Below are 25,524 nucleotides of genomic sequence, written 5' to 3'. Positions count from 1 at the left end.
GATTGCTGTTAACAATCATATGTATATATGTTAATATTGTTATTGCATTTTTTGTCTAATTTTGGTGTTACTTTTAATTAAAATGGTTAACACGCCAAAAAATAAATATTTTATATATATATATATATATATATATATATATAATGTCTAACAGCAATCACACTCCTATCATGCCCAGGCAACCAGCACATGCTAGAACCTGGGCATGATAGGAGTGTGATTACAGGCTCCCTATGCCACGCCATTCCCCCCCCACACTCATATACTCATTCATTACATTCATTCCCTTTATCACACATACTTGCTCATACACCCTCCCCCACCCCCTTACCTGAACTGCAGATCTCTCGCTCGCAGACTACTGCAGGGGCCCTGCTGCTTCCTCTCCAACAACTTCTCTGGCCCCGCCCCAAGGGGAAGAAGGAACAGAGCAGAGTCATGTGATGTGCATTCATGTGACTCTGCTGGGTTCCTGCTTTTCCTGACAGAGATGCTGTCCGCACACTGTACAACCAATGCGCAGGTAAGCAGACCAGCCCCTGCGGACGATTATTTTTGGCCGCTTTTTTTTTTTTTTTCCCCAGTGCTTTGCCGATAATGCCCTTTGTGGCCGATATATTTCATCCACCAATATATCAGTGCATCCCTAATTTATATAGTGCCATCATATTCTGCAGTGCTGTATAATGGGATTTGCTGTTTATCTAAATCATCCACGCTGAACACCAACCAGAATTACCAGCACTTATGGTATAAGTGGTCGACCAAGTGGACCCTGGATGCCAACCAATGTATACCCTCTATTTCACCGAATCATCTTTATTATGTTTTGTCAGTTCTTGTACCCCAATGATATTTCTTGATGGTATCCTTTCCCCCCAACATTAGGGACTTGCACACAAATGATTAGAGACAAAAATGTAAGCTTTACTTATCAAGAAACCAGATAGATTTAAATATATAACTGTGTTTATTTACAAAAGTCCACATTAACAAAGTGACACAACAGCAAAAAATAGAATTCTTATAGAAACATCGCCAAGCCCTTTTGAAGGTCACCACCAGTTCATTTTTACACTTTCTGATTTATTTTTCCATATAGAATGGGATGAAACAAATGAGCAGATTAGAAAACCTTTTCGAAACTTAATGTACAATTGATAACTTCACTGCATTCCAAAATAACTTTTCAGGCATTTTAACTCCAGGCATGTGCTACAAGTTCAAGGAGAATCAATTTAAAAAGGAGCATGTAGCATTCGTGTGCTACATGACTGAGTGGCTTGAAATAGTCCCTTGTATGTAAAAAGTTTTCAAGATTCAATGTGATGTCCGTAAATGCGTGTCTTGGGGATCACCCCCCAGTACTCCTGGAATGTATTTACATTAGGTGTGCATGATCAGAGTATAAGAGTAGTCAAAGTGGGTGAAATGAAGAGAGCCAGTGGACTGCTACACATCTCGTCTCCAAAGAACAAATCAGAGATTTCAGCAGCAGTTGCTGTTTGTATTTTAGTTGGCCATTTAAAGTTATGTTCATTTATACTCTTTAATTCATCCATCAGGCATAAGTAATCCAAATATCTTTAGGCCTTTATTACTCTGAAATGTTTCATATATATTGAAATGTGTAAACATATCACCCACTTATGATATATTACAATATGACAATAGTATCACTTTAGGGGGCAATATAAAAATATAAGTGTGACGGTGGTAACTATACTCCTCGAGTCTGCATGAATGCCAAAAATTTCAACTATACTACGTATTATGAAGGATCAACTCTCGTGAAAGAAGTGCTAAGTAGGCCCCACATAATGGATAGTTAAATCTGTGACATAAGTTTTCAAGCATTGTCCATATATTAACTGTGGAGACTTGAGGTAGAAAAAGATGTAAAGCTAGATGGTTTTTGGTGCCACAGATGTATCTTGTTAACATGAAGTCCTTATTTTTTAAATACGTATTGTTCCATCCGATTAAGAGATCTCTGACGTTACAAAAGTTTACGTAACGTTGAACCTTTTTCTATGCCGGCCTAATAAAACGTATCAACTTCGACCAGATACTCCGTTTTCTCTTGGGCTAATATAGCAATATACTCTTTTTCACATTAACTATGCATTTTACAGGATCAACACATCCCGCAGAAGGACTTTCAAAAACACACAGTGAACCACCAATTCACCTTCACTCCATCACTTTCGTGAATGAAGCATAATGTGAAGAAGTTTTGGCAGAATGAGACAAACCAAGGTTTCTACCGAATTGCGCATTAAATTCTTTTTTTTAAAATAAATAAGCTATTTGACTTCATGGAACCTCTAAACAGCCCTAAACAGACAAGTGATGAACAATTCCTCTCTATCCTTCGCTCCCAAAGCATTATAATGTTCCTGCTTCGATATCTTCAAATTTAAAATAGGCTAAGGATGTTCTGTATTTTAAAATCTTCAAGATTCTTCCATAGGTAACTGACCATAATCTTTAGGACAAAGCCAAAAAAATATTCAAAAACATTCCAACAAACCTGATTCATTAAAAAGGCAAAGTGCCAACATAATGCCACATATGCCAAGGTGAAAGGTCTATAGACAACTACACCACATTAATGAAGCAGCCATGTTCATGTTGGAATACAACTATTTTATATGTCATGGAAAAAAACATTTAATTCTTGTTATTCTTGGCGCAAGTAAAAAAAAAACCAGGGAGCTTTAAATCTGACCATTACTGACATCGAACCTGCTTTGGTTTAAATCCATGATCTTAGGACCTTCAACACAGAACTTCTTGTTGTATCTCCTGAAGACCTGTAAAGGGTTTCCTCACACCCTTGATTTCAGTGTCTATGGTTTCCCGGCATGGGCAGTGCACGGTATATGAGGCCAAGAGAACAATTTCCTCAGTGGTATCAGAGCTCTTCAGTTCATTTTCATTCTGCTCGAAGGTCTTGTCTTTTAAAGGCTTTGACTCTGGGTGAGGTGAGAGCCACGGGTGTGTGAGACACTGATCTGCGCGAGTTCGATTGCTGTAGATGTGAACAGATGGTAACTTATTGAATTTGTTTTAAATATAAAAAAAAAAATGGAAATCTATGAAAAAAACATGGTCATTATGACAGAAACTGCTGGCAACATAAAACATTTATCAAAAGAGCATGCATGTTAAGTATTCCTTTATTCGGAATCTGATGGAATTATACTACGTACATAATAGTTATGGATCTGGCCATTATTCTGATGGATATCTCATTATAATTATCAGCTAGTTGTTTATGTAATGCCATCATATTCTGCAGCATTGTACAATATTACAAGTAGTGCACCACATAACAATTCAGACTTACAGAAACAACAGGTGAGAAGGACCATGCTCAAACGAAGTTTGCCTAGTATTTCGATACTAGAGTATGCACCTGATATAGAAATGATTCCACCTCTCTATCCAATCTGCTCTCCCTTCCCACTCCCTGTTTCCCTGTCCTCTCTCTCTTATCTCTCTCTCTCCCCCATTATCCCCCCCACACTACTTCTCTCTCCCCCTCTGTCTTTTCATTCTTTCCCTCTCATGTTTACTCTCTCCCCTCCTTCACTTTCTCCATGTCTTCTTTTTTACCCTCCTTCTCTCTCCCTAGCTTCTTTTCCCTCCTCCCCTCCTCATCTCCAACAAAGCCTTCTCTCTCTCTCCCCTGATTCTCTCTTCTTCCCCTTCAGAAGATCGTTTAATGCAAATGATCTTGATGAACTGGTTGTGACCTGCATGGAAACATGATATTTGTAAAGTCTTTGTTTTAGCTTGTTACCTGGGGTTCTTAACAAGAAGCGACTTGATGAAATCTATAGCCAGGTCTGAGATGCCTTCAAATTCCTCTTGTGAGTATTCTACATTCACTTGGGAGATATTCAGGAAAGTCTCCTGTTTAGTTTCTCCAAGAAACGGCGACTCGCCAGTCAGCATAACATAGGTCAACACTCCAATGCTCCTTTGATTTAAAAATAACAAACAATCAAGAGGTTTTTCTTTACCCTTTAAGTGCACAATGTCATAACCACGTGTACATTTTCTGTCAGTTTTCATAGGTTTAAACTTGTTTTATTATTTAATTTTTACAACACTATTCCTAGATATGTTTTCAAATTTGGGCCACTTTGGGGACACATCCTTTGATGTTTTTAAGGTGATCGACTCGACCTTTAGTAGTATTTTATATTGTTATATTCTATGTTATATTTAACCTCACTATCATCCCCAAAACTAAATTCTGATTTATTTTCCCACGAAAAAAAAAGAAACTTACCACATATCTGTTGCAGTGCTGATTGGTTCATAGTTCAACACCTCAGGAGCTAGATTTTAAAGACATTTCAGGAGTATATTTAGAACATATATAGAAAAATATCTTTAAAAAGTGTCAAGAGAAAACCAAACAAGAAAGCAAAAATTAAATAAATAAAAATGTGCAGTTTTCACAAATATTTGAGAGATTTGTTAATCCTTTGGTGAATCTATTTTGTGTTTGATTAAATAGCCTAATATTCTGCAGATTACCTCATCACTTCTTGCAGCAGAATCTTGCCAGGGTTGGTCAGGCATACTTTATGTGACATGTTTGAAACCACAATTCTCCTGCAAACTCCTTTTTTAAGAGATGGTTTCTATATGTGTTGCTTTTTTAGAATAAAGCAAGAAGTATTATGAATGTATGTGTTGTCTAGATTTGTGAGGGCCCTTATTGAAGCATTATGTTAGCTTCTTGATCAAAACTATATATTATAGTAGTTTTCAAAAAGAAGATAATAATGGTGTAGTTTTATATATATATATATATATATATATATATATATATAATTTTCAATTAAACAGAGCAATGATCTTTTGTTTAAATGTCTTTGGTCCCTCTTGCTACTGAGAAGATATAAAATCCCTTAAACTCCACACACTCACCTACATACTCTGGTGTTCCCAGTATCTCCCTCACTTCTTTAATACTGTCCACTTGTCTGGATAGTCCAAAGTCAACAATCCGAATATCACCCAGAGGGTTACTGCTTGTGAGCAAAATATTTTGGGGCTGTACGAAAACAAGAACACAGGGGGAAAGGGACATGAACATTTTTTCAAACAATAAGAAGAGGAATGCAGTATTTCTTTGTGTGTTTGGGCTTTTAATATTTTGATTGTTATTTAGCCAATTTAGGAGCAGGGATTTTTTATGCTATTAGACCACAGCAGTTTTTGCTATGTCTTTTTTCTTTCCCTCTTTCTCATTTAGGGCACCCACACAAATTGTATACATATTTTTTTCGGGACAAGTAGAGATTTTATTTTCATAGGTATAAAAATCGTCCACGGCTACTATAAACGTGAAAAATACAAAATATCCATCCCTGATTTCAAAACCATCCTATATTTTATGTTTTCAATTGTTTTAGGTTTTTGATTTTTTTTTTTATTTTTTAAATGTTTTTTTAAATCCCTACCTAACCCTAGACGTAACGCTAACCCCATCCAACTAATTCCCCACTAATTATATATATATATATTTAAACCTGGGTATTGGGACCCGATAAATCACTTTTCCTGCTGTTTTCTGTCTCCCTCCAGGCCATTAGCATAGTGAAAAGGTGAGAAGCAGAAAACAAACAAAGGCAGAGCTTATATTATTATTATTATTATTATTATAGGGTTTACTATTATAAGAGGTTTTACTTTTCTCTTTCTTGAAATCCCTTTGGGGTCTTTATGGACCTAAGTGATCGGTCTGGAATAGTATGTCTAAAGGTAGTTAAGGAGTTAAATATGATCAACAACTTATTGGACAGCTGTGTTGGAACAATGGATTGTGGGAGTTGTACTTTAAAAGGACTCGACAAACTAAGTAAATTGAAAACAAATGATACAGTCTATGTTAAGATTTTCCTTTAAATTAAATGACATATACCTTTAAGTCCAGGTGGACAACATTGTTTCTGTGGAGGTATAAAATTCCATGTAAAATCTGGCGTATGAGTCGGATGACATCCTTCTCTGTAAAAGCTTCATCTTGGTCTGCAACACACTGATTGAATATTTCTCCACCCGCAGCACTGCAAGAAAATGACAAAGCACGTGTAAATAAGAGGACATTTTGTTTAAATGTACTTATTTTATTCTATTTTAAATCTATAAAGGTCATCAAGCAGCTGAAGAGTTAAGACAAAGCTCTGACATGCTCTGAAACTGCAGAATTAGAATAAGTCAATCTTGCAGTTATCTGGAACTCATAGTCCATTAACAGCTGGAGCGCCAGCCTCTCAGTAAATGTGATGCCGTTAGTGTACATGGTATCCAGGTAATCAATAGTAAGAAGAGCTTCAATCTTACTTGTGATTCCTATATATTCTATGGCTATTGTGGTGTAAATAATATACAGGTGTTAAGAGAGCCAGAACAGTCTGTATGTCTGATTTGTATCCCGCCATAGAATTCGTGTATTAAACGTATGACCACCGTATTATGAATGTCTTATTAGGACCTGATCGCTTACAATCAACACCATTTGCAGCTTGTAACTACAAAGGTTTTACTTTTCTCTTTCTTGAAATCCTTTTGGGGTCTTTATTGAAATCCCTTTGAGGTCTTTATGGACCTAAGTGGTCTGGAATAGTATGTCCAAAGGTAGTAAAGGAGTTAAATATGATCAACAACTTACAAAGGGTATGATCAACAATCACAAAGGGTATCGTGTATTAATATATTGATATTACCACACGATACCCTATGTGATCCCTTGTGTGCTCAGTTAGCAACCTGTGTTAAAATGTAGAAAAATCACAGTAAAGTGGAGAGATTTCAAACAGCATTAAGTGATATGTGAATGGGTTTTAAGTTTGGAGTTTAGAAGTCAGACCACACGATTTGCCGATCATCCAAGTGGCTTTTGTTCTTGATCTATTTCAGTCTGGTAATTTACAAACATGTAGAACATTTAAACCATCAAATTCAATGAGTATTTATCCTTTTTCATTATTCATTACTCCATCCCATTAGCGGAATTTGTGGAAAACGGTACTTAAAATGAAACTTAATGTAGAGGTGACAACTCAATTCAAAGTCATGCTGGTTTAGCTCACATGTTGTTCATCTAGTAGTTACTATTTTTCAACCCAAATAGCCAATAAAAACCGGAAAGAAACACAATTAATGAGCAATCTAAGTATATAAATTAATGCTAAATGATATGCCAGGTCCAAAACAAAGCCATCAGCACACTATGGACAAAGGAGGCACTGAATGGTCGCACGTCAGTGCCATATTGTATTTCAAAGTGTATTGAGTGAAAAGGCAGGTCTCATATTTTCACATTATTGGTTGGTCATGGGGAAGGATGTGAAGGTTATATAAAAAGGTGGTGGTTTTTTGTCAGCATTGAGAGAATGCAAGAAATACCCTTAGGCTCTAAAGTTTAACTGCCCTCTGCCATTTACGAGGTTACTGATCAACCATAATGTCCTATGCCTGCAGTGAAAAGGTTCAATTACTGAGTTTCTGTCCCGTTTAGGTATTATGTGAAACTGCGTGATAGCTGGAGGCAGCTGTTCAGCGGGGCTGTACTAGTATTATAAATATGCATTCCTACGTAGAAAATCCTTAGAAAGTCTTAGTTAGTAAGGCAATACTTGAAATATATATCAAATGTAATGATGTTTGAAACTATGTTTACTAAAGATGTCATTTACATCAGTACGTAAACAAATAAGAGCCCTGTACCATTGCATAATGCATCCCATTCACTGACAAGTGTCAACAGTAATTGTGTTTACAGCAATATATGCACCTAATGAGTATACCATAGGAAAGGAAACTTTGTCTTCTCCGGATCTCCATGATTTCTACTTCCTATCATGTTACCTCTTGATGGCGAAGTTGCTGATTGTTGTTGTAGAAGCTTCCAAGGGGGTAAACATTTTAAACTAGAGGTTTGCAGTGCTTGTATTGTGATGTGAGACTAATATTCCTTTAACAAAACCAAACATATTTATTCATCTTATGTGGGCCGTAGCTGACCCAGCTAAAATACCTTCCTTCTTTTGGCACTTTGGTCATAGTGTGTGCTGTGAGGACTATGTGAAAGCGTCAATATTTTCAATATTTGGACTGCTGCATTACCTTAAACGGCCACTAGGTTGTGCTAGCAGTTCAATATATTTTGCTGGTGGCTATTGAGTAGCTACAATATGAATTTGCGTTTTGCACACGTATGGTAAAGCAGACCTACCAATTCCGTGAGATGTAATGCGTTTGGAACCACACTTGTGCATTCCGCTATGACAACCGTGAAAATTACAGGAACTGACAATTATTTACAGGCAGTGGAGCAAATCCACCTGCAGGTGTCATCTTCAGACTGACATGTGCTTGCTATAGCAGCATTTGTCTGAAAGGCCTGCTTTTTAAAAATTACCTGACCCACTAGCCCACACTATAGAGTAAAAATGAAAGTCCCTCGTCACATGTGGCTTTGTATAACAGAATGTTGGTAAGATATTTCGATTTTTTTGTTCGAATGCATTCTTTGCACGTGTGCGAGTTCTATCCACCTCCAGTATGTGCTGCTAAAGAAGTCTGCGCCATTAGATCGTCTGACAAGTAAATGATTAAAGCATTATATTCATTCAGCTATTTGCATTTCTTCTTTCGCCCGCTGTCATTACGAAAAAAAATACATATAGCTAATCTACAGCGGGTTATAAGCAAGACTAGGCAGAAACACAGCATTCACATGAGTTTAGCGCAGTCTGGTAATTAATTTTGGACATTAGTCATGGGAGGAAATTAGACTACGCGGGACAAGGGGGATAGGCATTTAATTTGTGCCACATTTAATGTGGCATTAAGGCATTTAATTTCTGCAACTCCCCCTGTACTTATGCCCTTATTATGTTAATTCTTATTTTGTGTTGAACTTGATTAATTTAAGTCTTTTTGGAATGTAAGGTTGACAGGCCCAGGCCTTGAGAAGTTCGAGCATCAGCTGTTTAGGGTCTCCGCCAGACAGAGGGTGCTGGGCCTACTTCATTGAGCAGCGCGGGGTCTTATTCTGACAAACCCCTCACAGAATGACTAAGCCATTTTGTATTAAGTTATGTTTAAATATGGTTGATCTTTGCAACAGTGGTATTTGATTTTTTATTAATTTCATCAAGAGAGAAAGATTTTTGAATTAGAAAACATGAATTGTGCCATTGGCAAAATGTTCAATGTCCTCTCATTTACGCACACAAGAATTTACAGGCCTGCATAAAACTCTACTAACGCGCACATTTTACAGCATCAATAAATGCCAAACACAAAAATATTTTATAATAAATCCATCTAGCTATAATTCTTATTAAAAGGGCATTTTGTATACATGATTGGTGTTTTGTTAGTTCTAGACATAAACCTCACGTTTACAGGCCCCTTCTGTACCCGAGTTGCTGGGTTTTATCATTTTCATGTTCTTATAAGGTGAGGTATAGAAAAAAACTGTCATGTAGACAGAGTGTATAAATTGGGCAGGATGTGGCTTACTCTGTGCAGCTGGTTTGGTTTGAATTTCTGCGAATAAGTCTTACGATTTGGCGAGACCATTTCCTAAATTTAAGGAACAAGAGACACCGATGCAAATCTAGTCTGATGTTTGACTATGCATTTCACAGAGGTTGAGCCCACATCTATTTTAATAATACCTGGGAACTTTCTGTATGAAACTTTTTAAACATTAACCCTTTCATTACCCATTATGCAGATTCTATCTAGCGACTTACCAAATGACTCTAATATCTGTCCTCATTGAAACCTTAGCTTGCCATTATTTTAATAAACACTTGGATTCAAACAGGGATATCAACCTGTGACCCTGAGATTTTGCCTACTGACACCCTGAGATTGGAGCAAAAACTAGGAGACTTAGGGTCAAACCCTGAGTTTGCATTTATGATAATGAAGACTGATCAACTACGGTTCTTCAAACCCTGGCAGGTTCAATGAAAACTCCATTAAAAACTTAAATGGGGAACCTGCGACCAACTAACCATGTATCAAACTTCTGATGTGCTGAAGAAAACTCAGAAATGCAGGAATTGGGGTTTCAATAAGATTTGCAGGGAACATTTACTCCCTGGATGGTTCTGAGTTGAAGTATTTGTCCCAACCATTTTATTTCTGAAAAAAATTCCATCTATGACCAATGTTAATCGCATTAGGGTTGCTAAACAGGCATAAAGCATATTGAGTCCAATTTCTACAGCTGTGGGTAGAAAGTGCTACAGTCTGGTCAGATTAACATGACAGTACAATTCCACAAATAGTGATCCCACTCAAATCAATGGGAGCCTTTTCTGACGTGCGCAGGGGCTCATTAGACCCCAATGTGTTTGACCGAAACCATCTCCTGCAAACCAAGACGTTGGAGACAATTCTGCTGCATTCCTCTATGCATTTGTATGTAAATAAAATACGTGCATATCAGGCTGGAGTGCCAGAATGAACACTGGTGGCCTTCCTGAGCACACATAATGTTTCATTTTGACTTTTACGAAATCGAATGAAACATCAGCATCGGTATGTGTTTACATCATCTACTTAAAGGGGCTCTTTACTGCCCCTGACAACTCCACTGAAGAATACATATTCTGTGAGTACTTTAAGACGCATTCTTAGAAAATGGAGGGACACCACAGAAATTACATTGCAGATAATGGCTGGAATGTCCCTTTAACGGAGGAATTGTTTAGTCACCGCTGGCATGAGCAAACAATTATCTATAAGCCCCAAAATTGCAATAAAAACTCGTCTTGTTTTATAGATCGTAGTGGAGAACAATATACATTTTAACTTACTATTCCATCACTAGAACAATCTCATTATTCGTCTCGTACACCTCATGGAGATCCACCACATAGGGAGAGAACCTGGCCATTTCCAAGATGGCAATCTCATTGACAACCTCGCCACGACAGTCTTGGCCTTTTCTGCGTTTTCTCAGGAACTTGGCAGCATATTCTTTGCCGGTTTCTAGTTCCACGCACTTTTTGACTACGGCAAACTTTCCCCTAGGAAAAAAGAACAACAAATGATTTTTATATAATGTGTAAATGCACATCGCTTTTTAAAAGCCAAAGAACTGTCAATAAAATATATATATCCCTCACAAACCTTTGGAGACATCATTCTATTACATATTAGGAAGGTAAGAAGACTCAATAGTGTATAGCATTTGGGGTAAAATATGTTTCAATCTTGGTTTAATGTGGTTTTTAAGGTCTTTTTATCTAACTTAGACATTTTGAAAGGCATGTTCATTATTAAATACACAAAGCTAATAAACACTCATCGGGAAGCCAGGCAGTTGCATTCTCGGTGTAGTCGGGTGAATGGCTCTTTAAAACATTCACTCAGGAAAAAAAAGTAATACAAATTTCCTTGAATATGATTCAGACTTGTTAAATTAGTAGTCACTAAAGTAATTCGCTGACAACTCATAGTCTTAAAGAGGTGTTTACCACAATAACAAAGGAAATACTTATTCTCACTAAAATCAAGCATTGCCTCTTTAATACATTTTTCTACTTTGTTTCTACTTTATTTTGTTTCCCTTAACTAACTTATGGTTTTTTAGTAAGACAATCCCTTGTTAAAACCCCCCAAAAAAACATTATAATAGGAAGTAACTATTAAAGGAATATATTACAGCAGTATACTTATTTAAAATAAGAATCCAGCACTCATTTCTAGCCCTTTAAGTCATACCCAGTCACACAAATAGCTCATGGTCATGAAATTGTATTTAATATCTGAGCAAAAAGTGCAATATGGCAAATCATACAATAAATATACAAATTCAACCATAGAACGAGATCTACATCACGAATGCACAGAACACACACTCATATAAGTACATGTGTAAAGTTGTGAACCATACTTGACAAATGTTTCTGACCTTACATCAGGATGTATCTGTAATAATTCTTAATTATGCATGTACTGCTTCATATTTAGTTAGCTTAAAAGGTAAAATCGTACGGAAAACAAATACCCTTGAGCTTTAAAAAAATTGCTATAGACAATAATGTCGTTTTGCTCTGAATTAAACAGTTTTTGCTTCAAGAAATTGACTTTATATGTAGTCCTGGAGGCTACCATTGTTATGTTGCGATATTTTCGATGACTTTTCCCTACTCTGAGTTGATATTTTATGACAATGCTAATGAAGTCTTTCTTGTACAATTAAATCATCTTCTCCTTAGACTTCCATTAGCCAGAGAGCGAGTGTCTACGCGATTACAACTGAAGCAGTATAAGGATTTATGGTGTTTGTAGATCAGATTAAAATAACACAATAACTAAAATGAAGTCTGAAAATATTACGCAAATACTAGTGCTGCTTAAAAAAACACAATATTTTAGAAAAATCACGTTTAATGCGATGCCAATAACAACAAAAAACGGGGTGTAAGTCGACTTATTATTCATTATTTTTATTTTAGCAGAGATCAGTGAAGCAAATGATGGATTCTTCATCGTTTTAGTATTCGGAGGTGCCACATTTCCATAGGAAACGGCTTTAGTGCTTGCCTTCAGGCTCTCCTGGGATGTTACAGGTTCACTGAATGAGCCTGGTGAGTCCAAAGACCCAGGTTAGTGCGCATGCATTAAGAACACATATGGAAGTATTACCCAACTGCTGTAACAACAAACGAGGAGAAGATGTTTATTTATCTGCTAAAAGTATGTTGCCCTTTAAAGTAATTAAATTCATACACGGTACCTCTATGTAATACAGAGAGACATGCTTATCGTGCGAGTGTATTAATACACTAACTCACCATAAACTGATCAGAAGGCAAAAAATTATTATGAGAGCCAACGTTTCAAGTTTGGTTTGAATAGTCGGTTGATTTAAGGAAATGAAAGCCAAATGGGAGGAAGTCTCTAGTAGGTCTGCTGAAATTTATTTTCCACTGTATAAAAAAATGCAACCAAGAAACGCAGCAACCGGTTTTCCCTAAAAAAAAAAATGTGTGTTTGCCTCCGGCAGCCTTTTGATCTCCGAGCCGATGGGATCACAGGTCTGTACAAGGGATAAACACAGGGCCTGAATCTGACATAGAAACATAGAAGTCGGTGGCAGATGAGAACCGTTCGGCCCATCTAGTGCTTTTTGCTACATCATTAAAGAGACCATTGACATTCCCCACTACTGTAGAATTTTTTGGGGTAGTATTTGTGTCTGTGGGTTTCTGGCAAGTGAATCTTTCACTACATGTTCCAAGATCATTGTATGCAGGGCCACCTATACTACAGGGCAATAGGGGCTGCTCCCCAGGGCCCAAACATCCCAATGGGACCATCTAGAGCCCTGTTTTTTTAAACAAAATCCAGTTCTGTGACCACATTAGGTGACTTTGTATGTCATGTATGACACTGCATGTTACGGAAGTATTTAGGTTACATGACAAAGGATGAAACAAAGTTATTTGGGGAGGAACGGTATTATCTAAGGTATATCACAGATTATTATGGTAATTGATTCGGGCTTAAAATTGATGTATCATATACATTTTACGGGTCTGATATGTACAGAACAAAAAAAGTGACAAAAAAGGGAAAATGACACTTCTTTACAGAATAGCTTGGCAGACAGGTTTCCCAATGTGATAACGAAACCGGTAAAGGGACCCCAAATGACATTTCTGTTTTAAAGCACTTCACTGTATCCTATTACGATGGTTGTTGAGTTACGCTCTGTATGTTTTCAAGGTATGATACAAAGCATTGTTTGTATGCAATGGGAGAATAAGGGGGATCAGCTATATTTTTTTAATGCGTGCAGAATTTATCCTATAATTATGTTTACTTTTTGTTAATCGGGACTATAAATGGCACATGGCTCTTTACTCTTTACCCTTACGTGTAATAAGGGTAAATATACGGTCTTCTTCTCCTACATTGTTCTTTAAACTCTGTTTATCCAACAGATCAGAGCAGCCAAACATACAGTGTTTGGGAAAGATTCTTTGTAACCCACGTAGCCGTATAGTTAGATTACGCTCATTAAATCTCTCTCTTACCCAACCTGATTTTCTACCAATAATCCCACATGTCAAAGAGATTACTTGTGCTCTTTAGCCACTCGACCTAGTCCAGGTGCTGTATACATTCAGGTAACCTTGAGATTCTCAGACGCCACGAGTCTGTCTTCACAGTTAAAAAGGACAGACCTTATCTCAAGAACGGAGCCAGGCAGATTGCAACCTGTTTGCTAAAACTGCCAAATCCATTTGGGAACTGATACAGGTGCTGCTAGGTGGCAAAAGATCTTCGCAATAAAGCACGTTCCTTCTTATCACCATTATTCTTGTTAACATCAATTATACGAAGGGACAAAGTGAAAACCACGTGGACGAGGTGCTTGCAATAACAACTTTGTGGCTTGCGGAAATGACAAATGATCAGCCGAGTGGCCCAGCAATCCATTTGTATCACTAATTAAACAAACCCAGTTCTTAAAGAATGGTTGTGGTGCGTTTGAACCCTGTCCCAATCATGAGGCGCATTAGCTCGTATGTCTATAGAGAATATAGGCAACACGGATAATGTGCCAGAACCCCGCAGACGCAAATCCCACCATTACGTAATTCTATTCAGCAATTTATATCATTATTTTAAAATCCATGTTACAGGATGGAGCCAACAGGAACCCCGCCTGATGAGCCGTGCTTGTAACAGATAAGGTTCCACATAGTTAAAATGTGTGATATTTGTCTTATTTGTCAATTCTCGTCTTGTCATACCCCTTGAATATATGTATTGTATTAAGCGCTGCATAAATTGTTGGCGCTATATAAAAGATAATAATAATAATAATATGCCTCAAATTAATTCTTCCCTATTATGACGCATGATTACATTTCTATTTTAGATTAAAAGATAGACCATAAGGGAAAAAGAATCAGATTTATCTTTTTTTTTTTGGAATGCAATCATTCCATATTTCTACCATATTTTTTCTCTTTTTTCCCTGTACAAACAAATAAAAACAATGTGAAAAAAAACCAATGAGTATATTTTTCTCTCTTGACGTGGCATGAAATAATAGAAATGAACCTTATAGGTTAAATGTAGCCATGTGTAGATTCCCACATGAATGCAAATTACGCTTGAAAAGTAAATGTTTTCAAGTAGCGCCTTTGGGACAGAAACACTGAAATCATCAAGGTCAAGAAAGAACAGCAATAAGAAAGTAGATTCATCAAAAATTCTTTCTATAACAAATTACACATTTGATGCAAAATGAAGTTGTGAAATACCAGTAATAATGCCCTTGATGTCAAAGGCACAAGCGTTTTGTGCGATTTCAGGATTTATTTCAGAATATATATTTAGATTAACAAACCAGACTCTCTTCTTCTTACTGATTTTCATGGAAATACGTAGATAAACCAAACACAAGGGTTTTTCTTTACCTACCTTGCCTACCTATTTTACTTTCTAACTAATCATCTTATTTCTGCTGTCAATCATGCATTCCCCTCGTACTGCCCTGCTCTGTCATTACGATGTCTTCTGGCCTAGGCTGGATTGGCCTAGGGTGGAAGGTCAAGGGGGATGGCAGCCCCTGTGCCCTATATCATAGAGTCCCAGGTTCCCTACAATGCCACTAATCAATTGGGGGAGTTAAAAGTGACAGCGCTGATCTCGCCAAGCAGCCGTTCTCTCTATGGAGGGCTATACCCGGTCAGGGCAGCTCTCCATAGTTTTTTTCTGAGCTGTGTTTACATTGTGGAGTGCCGGGATATGACTTCCAATCCCAATGCCCAGAAGGCCGAAACTGGGCGCGGAGGGCCTAAGGCAATGCTAAAGGTAAATACCCCATGCTTAGGCGACACTAGTCCCCTCCCTGGACACGGAGGCAATTCGGAATACAGTCTTTCTATCTTCAAGAGCAGGCTAAAACTTCGGGTTTGCCAGTAAGATAGACTTCGTTTTAATATAAATATCAAACTGCGTTCCAAGCGAAGCCTTTCAGAATACACAAGCTTCAGAACAGCTTTTGCAAACCAATGGAGCAGCGCATGCATCTACAGAGACCTGCGCTGCAGTTTAGTGAATGCCGGCAACCTTTCTACACTTTTCCATCGATTGATACTTAGTAAATGTCATCACATCCCAGAGTTTAAGGTGGTATTATGTATAACCCAAGCTTTCTTGAATTTCTTTACCGTGTTTGCCTGTAGTCAGCGTACTGACCTAAGGCAGCACCAGACGCTCGATCACAAAGCCAGGGGCAGATCTGTTGGCGAGATCAGAGCTCTCCTTTGTAGCCACCCCATTTACGCCATGGAGGTTTGTGCCTAGTCAGCATCTTACATTTTCCTAAGATAGATACAAGAAGCAATACTAATGAACATTAGGAATCTGGTTAAGACTGCTTTAATGGGAAAGTCTGTAGCGGTGGTGACTGAGCTCTTTATCGAGACAGCAGGTTAGAAGGTCATATTCTTTGTGATGTTTGCAATTGCAGAGTATATCGTGTTTGCTCATACTAATGCACTGGAGAAGATAAGAGTGTTTTTAAAACCTTGAAAAAGTAAACTTTTAGTGGGACTCTGAATGACTCTCTCTAGTCGTCACGATTTCTAAATTGGAACCTTTGCTGTTAATCCTGATACATTTCTCCTGTGGGAAGGACTGATTTCTCATCTTTCAACAACTCTCTTTCAAGCAATCTACGAGAAGACCTCTAGAAGACCTGGGGAGGTTGGGAGGAATGTCGATTTTTTACATCTCACTAAGTGAAGTACACCCTCCACAGAAATATTTCTGCATTCAGAGTAAAATGTTACGGTATTAATCTAATTCTTTTTTTAAATATAAAAATACTAATACTGTTGACTATTAAGGTGTTCTCAAGCACGTTTGTGTCTGGAACATTTGTTATGTAAGAGTGATGTGTTCATTTGTATTATTATTTAATACATCATAGACAATAACAGAGTGTACAGTCCCAGGATACTCCAGGTCCTGCCCTGTTTGAAAGATTTATATGTTTCTCAGTTAACCACAAGCTGCTGACAGAAGCAGTTAGCAACCTGTCTATGTCGCAATCCAAAGTTGTTTCTGTACATAATGCACTTTAGATTTGGATGCAATAAAATAAAAGAATATATAAAAAGATAGGAAAAGAACATCGACAAAAGAAACAGTCGCTTCAGTGGAAAGTAATTTGACAAATAATTTTTTAATCAGCAGGCTCTTGAAAACACTGAACAAATAGGTAACCAAATGTTCTATATATATATATATGTCCTGTACTTGTGTGTATGTGTATATATGTATATGTATATATATATACACACACACATGTATGTATAAATATATATATATACATGTATATATAAATATATATATATATATATATATATATATATATATATAAACACAACACTTTTTCTCTGGCTCATCAGGATCTATTGAGAAACTGAAGACATATGCTAATAATTTGTGAGAAAACAATAATTGTTCACTTACGTCAGGTTAAAACGATTCTGATATGAGCAGATTGATGAGATCGTAAACACAAATCTTTGCAAACCATCTGCATTTCTGAAGCCTGCTTTGTGTCTTTTTAAGTGTGAAATATGCTAGTTAGACAGTTGGTAAAGTTTCAACTACATGAAGATGCTCGTTTCAGTTCCATGTTATAGTCACGTACACAGATCGTCTGTCTGACTTACTCATTAGGAATTCGAAGCCGTAGTGGCCTCCCCATCGCCTGCTCTGACCAGGAAGGACTGCTAGGCACCACTCATGGTCACCTTGACTGCCCAGCATGTAAAATGATCTGAATTCCACATTTTCCTAAATAATAGATCTAAATATCTAGCTGTCCCATAATCTGTTGAAAGCTGTATTACCAAGAAAAGTTATTTTATTGACCCAAACTTTATACTGCAGTGTAATTTCTGAAGCTTAAACAAACATTCTAGATAGGTTTAGCAAGCATTGTGATACCCCTGCCTGTCCTGACAACAGGGACACTAGGGAAGTAAAGTCAGGCCAAAGAATTTGAGTTTCAGTTATACAAAAGGGACAATTGAGACGCCTGGATAAATAGGTTATAAAAAAGGTAAATCTTCTTCTACAGTGAAACTGCTTTTTTACCCTTCTAGCCAGGACACTCTCTGGGGCATAACCCACATAACATGCGCGTTCCGTGTTGATATACGGCATGCCTCTGCTTTCTTTGATGCACAAGCAGCAGGCTTTACTCTCTGTATACAGATTCCTCCAATTCTTGATAAATTAGTGCTCTGGGTCAGGAAAGGTTTAGCTCACATATCTCAAACCTCCTCCACCCTACTGTCCTGATAATAACAACAGACTATGTGTTATCCTTAATACACCCCTTTGTTGTTTTTTTTATCTTTATCAGAACAGAGATGTTTGTTTGAGTAAACTAGGAGCTTATGAATGAAATTGTTGTTGCCAAGATCACATTGACGTCTGAGTTTTTCTGAACCATCAATGTGTCCCGTACAAAGGGAGCCTACACGTTGCTGGGGGCTGTATGGGACAAATAAGTGAATTTGCTTGATTATTATGTAAAATGTATGTAAAGGGCACTGTACGCTGGACCAATGAACCAGAGTGGTTGCTCTCAGCTGTTAGAGAGGGATCAGTAAAGCAGCATTTTACTTGGAAACTTGGTGTTCTTACCAAGCAGGCCCGGAATCTGATGGGCTGGTGGCATGTAGGGCCACAAACTGCAGCCCCAGCAATAGATCACGCAGGCACATGCTGCAGGAGTATAAAACAAAACGTGCACGTATCCAGCTGTTGGTCGCACATACATCATTTGCTGGCTGCTGGCTAAAAAGTACCAAGGCCTCTTATTCCTCCCCAGGTTCCGGTCCTGTTACTAAGCCACGTGATTTAGAAGTGAACGTTGGCAGAAGCAATCTATGTAAGCTTGCTAGCAGGGATCTCTCGACCTAATGTGTCTGTTTGTCTTAGTCTGTCAATTCTCGTCTTGTCATACCCCTTGAATGTATGTATTGTATTAAGCGCTGCGTACATTTTTGGCGCAATATAAATAAAAGATAATAATACTAATACTGTCAATGGCACATTAGCCTGGTGATGAAAGAGGGGCAGAACCAAGCTGCTTTGCAGTGTATTTCATGTAGAAATATTCTGAATAAGATTAAGAGTAAGGCTCATTTACGTATAAAACAAATGACAACTGATTCTTTAAACAAGAAGAAAATCTAAAACTTCACCAACAACTTCAGCTTGTCTCAGTAGTCAGAATTTCCCTGTATCAATGTAACTGCCCCAAATACAATTTTTATAACACTAAATGTCTCTTTTTAAAAGCATCGGTCTACTCTCTCAAAATAGCTTCCGCTGACAGTGAATCACAGCCGTCCAATGATTGAATCCAGCAGTCATTCTCTTAAAATTCACCCTTTAATAAATATTTTGGATTCCACTATTTTGGAACTTCACTAAAGCCTCAGCAATGTAACTCTAAAGCCATGGGGATACAGTTTACTGTAAGAAGAATACTTTCCTGCAATGTAGGAAATGTGTAAAATTTTTGACAAAGAACCACAGTCAATCCCACATTACAGTTGGAGCCGGATAACGGGAGCGTGGAAGGATAAATACATGGGGTATGGGAACAAGGAAGAATAATGATGATATGGGACATATGTGGGACAAAGGATCATATGAGGGCAGGAAAAGTTTGGATCATTTCAATGAGGAGGGAGTAAGGAAATATGATTAATGAGGGCAGAATAGACTTGTAAAGATTGTAAAGATAGGAAAAGACAATTTTATTGATGGGGGACATTAGGTTATAGAAAGGACTGCAAAAGTTTGGGATTTAGAGAAAGTCACAGTTAAAGCTGGGTAAAATTGGATTGAGATTTAAGGTAAAATCATGTATGGTCCTTTTTCCCATTACAAAATAGCACAACACCCTATAATGCCCCTCGGAAGGAATGAGGATCTATGCCTCCTACAATCACTACAGCGCAGTCATCCAAGGCAGCAAATTGCATGTTTCTTGGAAATTAATACTGTAGTGCTGTAAGAAAAATAAACACTTGTCCCACAACTTCAATAAGTCCAAAGGTCTCTCAAAGCTGGTATTCCAGCAGGTGTCTTCTGCGAAGATCATTAATGAAGCAATGTGCACCTACTGTCTTTACCAAATAACACCGGCTTGTGCTTTGGAAGGAGATATGATGTCAGTGAAGGATCTCGAGAAAGAGATGAGTATTGTTTGGGCCTGCACTGGCTTAAGGAAGCTTGGGAATGACTCAAAGGTGTAATTAAGAAAGTTTACCAGGTAGATAGAGTGGGGGGGGAGAGTAAAGAAATAAATGGTTCCTTTCAATGAAGGTAAAGGAGCACTTTTGCAAGGTAGTCACAAAAATGGGATGATGGAGATGAAAGAAAAATGAAAAAGAAAAAGTTTTTTGGTACACATAGTAATAAAATAAATATAACAATTTAACGAATTGTTTAAGGACAAATGATAAGAATAAGCTTTAGCATAAGTATTGAAAATTAAAAGGGAAGATCTGTTTTGCAACCAGATCCCCAGAGACAATGAAAAATGCTGAACATGAAAAGAGGCCCCAGCCTAAGATGGTCTGTCAGGGTAATTCTGTCAGGGTAACATTCTAGATTTCCATGGGGAGGAAAGGTCATGAGTATTAGAAAGCAGAATACTAGGCATGTAACATAGAAAGCAAAAAGGGGAGTGAATGCCCTGTATGTATATTTTCATCCTCATTGATTTCTGGATTATTGTTATCTTATTTATTTAGCTCTAACAATGTATGCAGCTCTTCAAATAGATCTGTAGATCCTGATTACTTTTGTAACCAGATGCACTTGAAAGATACAGGTATACCTCGCTTTAAGAATTTTCACTTCAAGGACACTCCCAAGTAAGGACATAGTTACCGAGCAACCCATGTATGCACGCTTCACGAAAATGGACACATAAAGTTTCGTGTTTTGTGGTGGAAATTATCAGACTAAGTGAAAAAGGTAGTGCATCAATTTAAGTACATTTTTGGTTTACATACAGGTTTTGGGCCCGTTGTGTACGTTAAAGTGGGGGTATGCCTGTACTGAAGGACAGTTTTTTCTACAACCATGGGAACAGATACTTTAGAGAACATGGAAGACCAGTTTTGACAGTAAATGAGGAGATGATAGGTCAAACAGTCATTGTCTCCTGACCTGGTGGAAGCTTCTTGGAATTCCAATCCATCAGCTCACAGAGTTGTGTTATAAACAAGGCAGGATACAATTTCTTCTGTAAATGTATAGCTGAATGGCTTCAGGCACCATCGAAGTACCCGACCCTGCTCAGATCCCATGCTAGCATTCCCAGACGCTCTGTTACATTTTCTTATTGTGTGCTGTGCTAATAAAATCAGTGTGGCTCCAGCAAAACCACAGGGACCTCAAACGCAGGAAGTTCTCTATCGACTTACTGGGTAAGGAAACACAAAAAAACTTTGCTTGTGAGCAGGTTCTTACTTACCTGACCTGTTATGTTTGGCGATGCACTATACGGGACTATGCTGCAGGATGTCCCCTCTAGTAGAGGAAAACTCTAAGCTTCACAGAAAAGATCATCAGTGGTTGATCTGGTCATAAAAAGATTGCCCCGCTTAATTTATCACAACTAAGCTGTATCATACTGAGCTTGTATAAACTGTTATGTGGCTTTATTTACAATGCCATGGTTTTCTAAATCTTTTGGGCCATAAAATTTGACCTGGATGTCTAAACTCACATATACTAAATGCTGACCCATCTAGTTGAAAATAGTACCTTAACATCCTCAATGGCTTGTAAACACGTCATACAGATTAACCATTCTAGGTAAACGGCAACACTTCCGTAAACACACAGGACCTTCTGCCGAGTTCATGAAATATGAATGAAAACCTTACATTTCGTCATGTTTCCTCACTTTTCTTAGCTCATTCCAAACAGTAGCTCGGACTATGTATAAGAATAGATATGAAATGTAAGAAAAGATGAAAGAAAAATGTTTTCATAAATTGTTTGAGGATTAAGGCAAAAAAAGTGTTTCCAACATATAATCCTGTTCTGGAAGTAGCATTTCACTACAAAAAGCATTCATAATAAATGCTTGCTTTTAAAGTAGAAAATACAAAAAATCTGATGTACACTACTGTACTCCAGAGAATCAGACTGTGGTGGACGAACGTTGTCTCTTATTTGTTTAGTAGAATAAGTATTGTTTACCAAGCATTAGACTTGTCAATGTGCTTCTAAGTGTTTGTTTGTAACGAAGTAAATGTGGTATTTAACATGTGGGTTTATGGAACGTGTTGGGTGGCCACATGGGTGGACAGACACCAATTAACACATCCTTGTGTCCCAACTAAATGCTGGGTCTGGATTTCTAACATTGGTGTTACTTATAAAGCCATGTGAAACCATATGTGAAATACTGTTGGGCTGTTCGAAGCCCACGATATGATATGGTGTTCAGAACTGCTCGAGATGGGAAATCAAGGTGTTCCTGGATACCTGAAACCTATTAAAGGTGTTTTCCATTTAGACAGAATATTCAATATCCTGGAAAGTTAACCAAAGAAACACTGGTATATCGCAAATATTATTTTATCCTCAAAAAGTCTAGCACATAAAATACAGAAAGGTTAAGGGTGGATTTTCTATTTGTATTTTGGTTTTCTGTAGCTCCAAATGCTTTTAAAATACCAGTGTCTTTGTTACACATTATTTCAAGCTCTTAAAATAGAAAGTAGAATTCCACATTATAGGTAAGAATATAATGCCTAGTTTTGGTTAATAGTTGCAACATTTAGGAGCCAAACATATTTAGAACACAATCTGATTTATTTAGGAGCCAGTATCGTAAAGAACTGAGTGCGCCGGGGCACAGGTTTCGACATCTACCTTACTGAACTTGGGGGAAAAGCAGGAGCCGGAACCAGTCAAAATCTAACGGAAGGTCTTTGAAGTGTCCATCTGGCCAGGTGTGAGCGTCTGCTGAGTGGAAACGGCTTATCTTGTGTTCTGGCTCTATCAACCAGTCGCTGACTGCACTATTAAATGTGGAGTTTGGGAAATCAACGGATACCCTTGTATCTCAGTTTACAGCTTAGTACACTTAATAAATCTAGACAATGGTTTTAGAGATTAAAAGAAGCAATATGTATGCATTAGAAAACCAACTTGTGTGTACTATAAGAGCAGACATCTTAACAGCCCTGTCTGCAGTCCATGTGACGATAAAGAAGAACGCTTCAGACCAGAAAAATAATTGTTTTCCTAGTTTTACCACAATTAGCTTCTGATCTTGGCATCCTTGCAGTAAAAAGCCCCCAATTATAAGCCAAATATCTTCAAAACAATCACCCTGACTAAAATAACACACATGCTGCAGGTATCTAAAAGCTGTGAACTTACCACCAAGGTGCTCTGAGGTTTAAGACAGATATAAAGAACAAGGTGTTATAAACAATATTGACTTTTGTGTGTTTACAATATACCCCTACGGTTGCCTTTGACTGGCGAATGGAGTTGTAATTGGAGAGACTAGAACTGCAAACTCAATCAAAAAAGTTTGATTCTAGAACAAAACTGTGAAAATGCAGATCTATAGAAAGGTACTTGAAAGGTAACTGAATTACAGATTGATTATTAAATGAAAATAAAAGAGGTAAGGTGATACTGAAATGTGAATAGTGTAAACAAACGTATACAGTATATCAATACAGACAGAAAGTACTTGGTCAAAATAGTTTTCCATAGAGCGTTTGATGTGTCTGAATATTTCTAAATCACTATTAGTATAACCTACAAACAGCCTCACCAGGCTTGCAACTCCAGAAGAATGCTCAATGAGGAATGATCATTGTTATGTTAACCCATTTGAACAAAGGGTATAATCAGACAGAGAGGATAAGTAAATATATAATAAAGGTTGCTAATGATCTGCTGGGAAACACATATTTTATACCTTTCAATGCAATTAATGTGCCATGGCTACTTGTCTAGACAGTACACAGAACATAACCAGGAGCTGCTGTAGTTGATAGGACTACAAATGTGGGTTTTGTTGAAAAAAAAAATGGAATTTTAACACTTTATCTAGTGGCATCCACTCGTCAAATAATGTATCTGTCATTCATTCCCATTCGCTTGGACCGTCATATGTTTGGAATACTTATATATATATTGCATTATAATCGGCCGTTTCCAGGAGCCATTTACAACATAACAGCATCTGCCCTGTATTTCTGATCCATTTCGGGTTATTTTAATGGAACAATTTAGCGCTTGTTTCAAAAAGAAGTGACCCCAAACTTTTGAACGGCAGTGTATTAAAATCTGGTCACTGCATATACGACCAATACTGCCGTCCCTTGTGCCGCCCATTGTCGATCCCGCGCCTCACCGTGTTAACGGTTCAGCTTTGTACTGCGCGATGGAATACGGCGGCGCCCCGCTTACCTGCCCAGCTCTCTCCCCACAGTGCTGTAGTTTCCGGAGAAGGGATCGGTTCTCAGCAGGGTCTGCGTGTGAGGGATCAGGCTGCTTGTATCCATCACGCCTAATTCCCGAGTCCACAATAGCAAAAAAATGGTCTTCACGGGGATTTTAACAAATCGCTAAATGAATGATCTGCACCACCAGAAAAATCTTTTCTATAAAATCATTTTCTAAAAAAAAAAAGCTCCTTTCCTTCGTACTAGAAATGTCCTAGAAATGTCCTTAAAGAAAGAACACTATATGGTTTCTGAATGTATTGGATTGCGCTTCATTTCCAAATCATCCATTAGCTTCTTATGGATAAACCCGCAATGCTTGTTTAAATACACATGATGCTGTACGCGGCGTGGATTCCTCCGTCCCGCATCTGCCGACCTCGTACCGGTGCTACTCGTGTCTGCAGCCGAGTACTGAGACTCCGACCTCACAGCAGCCTATAATCGGACAGGACTCACTCGGCAGCCAATCACAGAAGAAACACAACACCCCCTACAGGATGCTATGAGAACTACAAGCATTCTAGACTTGCTGCTCCAACCGGACGCACGTGTAAAGGACAGGAGCTGGTGCTGTACAGTGGGATGCCGGTGTGTGATAAATCTATTTATATCACTCATTAAAATAATCAGATCCAGAGGACCCCTTATGATTATGCATTAACATGGGTTACGTAACCAACAATATACACAATACAGCAGTCATAATAGTACCCCTGCTTGAACATAGGTGATTCCAATCACTAAGCACTGGCAGGTTAGGAATTTTTTTTTATAATTTTTACCATACCATTACTTAAGAATTTCCTTTATTAGGGTTTACTGCGTTCAATGGTTTTGCTGCTTTTTAAATCAGGATGGGGGATGCTGTAAATTCTCTATACAATAATACATAAGGATACCAAAACATACTTTC

The 25,524-nt window shown here is 37.8% G+C and overlaps 1 protein-coding gene across 1 annotated transcript; it reads right to left on the bottom strand.

Moving 5' to 3' along the window:
• Positions 1–2,532: 2,532 nt before the first annotated feature.
• On the bottom strand, positions 2,533–24,803 carry LOC128470872 (serine/threonine-protein kinase 17A-like). The gene is made up of 7 exons (XM_053452733.1): positions 24,574–24,803; positions 10,869–11,081; positions 5,948–6,092; positions 4,951–5,077; positions 4,304–4,352; positions 3,809–3,988; positions 2,533–3,034 (listed from the first exon to the last, which is right to left on the bottom strand). The coding sequence occupies exons 1-7, from the start codon at positions 24,666–24,668 to the stop codon at positions 2,782–2,784; spliced, it is 1,062 nt and encodes a 353-aa protein (XP_053308708.1). The 5' UTR covers positions 24,669–24,803; the 3' UTR covers positions 2,533–2,781.
• Positions 24,804–25,524: the final 721 nt, after the last annotated feature.

This window comes from Spea bombifrons, chromosome 13, assembly GCF_027358695.1.
Source record: "Spea bombifrons isolate aSpeBom1 chromosome 13, aSpeBom1.2.pri, whole genome shotgun sequence".
Lineage (NCBI taxonomy): Eukaryota > Metazoa > Chordata > Amphibia > Anura > Pelobatidae > Spea > Spea bombifrons.
This window is presented reverse-complemented; position numbering and strand designations above follow the sequence as displayed.